The 2,825-nt window shown below is 54.7% G+C and overlaps 1 protein-coding gene across 1 annotated transcript; it reads left to right on the forward strand.

Moving 5' to 3' along the window:
* The first annotated feature begins 1,277 nt into the window (after nt 1–1,277).
* Nucleotides 1,278–2,339, forward strand: LOC119330849 (dehydration-responsive element-binding protein 1C-like). The gene has a single exon (XM_037603977.1). The coding sequence runs from the start codon at nt 1,370–1,372 to the stop codon at nt 2,045–2,047; it is 678 nt and encodes a 225-aa protein (XP_037459874.1). The 5' UTR covers nt 1,278–1,369; the 3' UTR covers nt 2,048–2,339.
* The last annotated feature ends 486 nt before the right edge of the window (nt 2,340–2,825 follow it).

Genomic DNA, 2,825 nt, shown 5'->3' on the forward strand with positions numbered 1-2,825 from the left:
CGGCAGCGCTTGGCTGCATGTCCCAAAAATTCACGTCCAATACAGGTTTACGTATGAAAACAAAATGAGTGAATCTACACTCTAAATATGTCCATATGCATCCGTATGTAGTCTTTATTGAAATCTCTAAAAAGACTTATATTTAGAAACAGAGAGAGTATAAGTTTATTTTTTAGATGTATGTATGCAATTTTAAAGGCTACCCAAAGTAAAATTATAGATAAATTACTGCAAGAGGAAGTTTACTCCATTCCAAAGAATAAGGTGCGCCCGCATGTCAACACTAAACTTTGACCATAAATTAGATGATATCTTCGAGTCGTTCTTTCGGGATTCGATCTTCGTCGTGCTCGTTCGCCGCGGCGGTGTAGACCGGGCTCTAGTGGCTGATGTCTTTTGGCTCCTCAAGACGGTGATGTTTGCGTTTCTTCCCGCGACGGCGAGATTTGCTGACAGGTTCTTCAGATCAGTTCAAGGGTTCAACAGTGATGACTGTGGCTGCGCGATGATGATCCCTAGAGGCACATGCTCAAAGACTTTTTGGTTGCCGTCGACAAGGTAGGATGTCTCCTCCATGGGAGCGATGACAACGATGTGACATAGACAGTGGTTGTTGAGTGGTCTAGAGACCTCAATGTAACTTTTATGACATTTTGGATGCTTTATTTACTGCTATGATGAATCTTCTTTGTATTAGTAGATCCAAGTCTCTTCGCATCTATAACAATTACGACTGGTTTTTTAAACAAACTAATTTCATATTACCGTATTTTAAACGTGTCTAGATACATCTGTATCTATAAAAATTTAATAAGATAAATAATTCAGAACATAGGGGGCATATAAAAGCATGAGCATGGCGCACCACTGTGGCAAGGTACGGGCGGCGGCACCGATTTGCAGCCGCCCACAGGACCGGAAAAGGCATCCCCTGTCGCCATCTCCACGTGGCCCTCCCCTCCCCCCTTCCCGCCTCCTTCCCTTCCAGAAATAGATATCCAGATGGTCTGCTTGCCTTCCCCGAGCGCGATGCATCCCTCCCGGCCGAAGGAAACTCCGGTGACGCCAACACGCTTTCCCCATCCGTCCATCCATCCACCCGTCTCGCGGCCTCTGCTCCCCGCGCCCTCAACACACTTCCAGCTCACACCTCACTCCCCCATCTCCCGCCACGCGCCGCCCCTACCCCCCAATTCAAACCCACCTTGATTTCTCCCCCCCCTCCCGCCGCCGAATCCTATATATGCATCCCCATCTCCTCACTCCCATCTCAAGGCTCACCCACACAAACAGCCACCCAGCATCACCTCACTCACCACCATTGTTACAAACACATCGACACCAGCTATATACCACCTCGTGCAAGGCCATGGACCAGTACAGCTACCGCGGCGGCGGGGACGACAATGGCCAGGGCGGGTACGCGACGGTGACGTCGGCGCCGCCGAAGCGGCCGGCGGGGCGCACCAAGTTCCGGGAGACGCGGCACCCGGTGTACCGGGGCGTGCGCCGGCGCGGCGCGGCCGGGCGGTGGGTCTGCGAGGTGCGCGAGCCCAACAAGAAGTCCCGCATCTGGCTCGGCACCTTCGCCTCCCCCGAGGCCGCGGCCCGCGCCCACGACGTCGCCGCGCTGGCCCTGCGCGGCCGCGCCGCGTGCCTCAACTTCGCCGACTCGGCGGCCCTGCTCGCCGTCGACCCCGCCACGCTCCGCACCCCCGACGACATCCGCGCGGCGGCCATCGCGCTCGCCGAGACCGCCTGCCCCGCCGCGCCGGCCTCGTCGTCGGCCGTGGCCGCCGTGGCGTCCGCGCCGGCGCCCCCGATGATGACGATGATGCACGAGTCCGCGGCGGTGCACTACGACGACTACCCGATGCAGTACGGGTACGGCGGCATTGGGGACTTGGACCAGGATTCCTACTACTACGACGGGATGAGCGCCGCCGGCGGCGACTGGCAGAGCGGCTCGCACATGGACGGAGCCGACGACGACTGCAACGCCAGCGGTGGGTACGGCGCCGGCGAGGTCCCGCTCTGGAGCTACTGATCGAGCCGCTCGATTGAGCTAGTCTCGAGCCCGATTGGCTTGCTCCGATGGGGCTGCTGTACAACATCAGCGTAGGATAAAGAAGAAGAAGCAGAGTTCTCAAGTAGTACTAGTAGTGTTATTATTTATGTGGCCGTAAAGCAGAGAGGGAACGGGAATGCGAATTGCATCAGCCTGTTTGTTTCCCTATTTATTTTTTTCTTGAAATTTCTTGGTATTTTTTGGTTGGTTGGGAATTTTGTAACATGTGTTGGAGTAGAGTAATAAGAGACCAGCTCTGCTTTATTAGTTATTACCATGTGTTGGAGTAGGGCTTTGGATGGAATGATGCGAGATTTATGTTACAGTGGGTAGTCTGCACTCGGACATCGCAAGCATGACGCGCCGTTGCATCGCATCCAAGCTCTGGAGTGGAGTGGGGAGGCGGAGTGCCAGCCGGTGATGAGTGTCAGCTGGACTTGCTTCGTTCAAACCGGCACTAGTGTCACGTGACGTATGTAGTCCTCGCACGCAGGGCAGGGTAGATTCGGTCGGTGAATGAATCTTGGGCACGTCGCATGCCGAGACGTCTCGGGCACTCCCTCGCTCGCTCGCGTTGTTTATTCGGAGAGAGAGAACGGAACGGAACGGAAAGAGACAAGTCAAGTCACAGTACAGTACCAAAAATGCTAGACATACAAAGACTTACACGCTTTTACACGTTCCTTCCATTTAACAACCAATCACAAACCTCTCCCCCCCTGATTTTCAGGGAGGTGGGCCGCCCCGCTCACCTATT

Source organism: Triticum dicoccoides, chromosome 7A (genome assembly GCF_002162155.2).
Source record: "Triticum dicoccoides isolate Atlit2015 ecotype Zavitan chromosome 7A, WEW_v2.0, whole genome shotgun sequence".
NCBI classification, from domain to species: Eukaryota; Viridiplantae; Streptophyta; class Magnoliopsida; order Poales; family Poaceae; genus Triticum; species Triticum dicoccoides.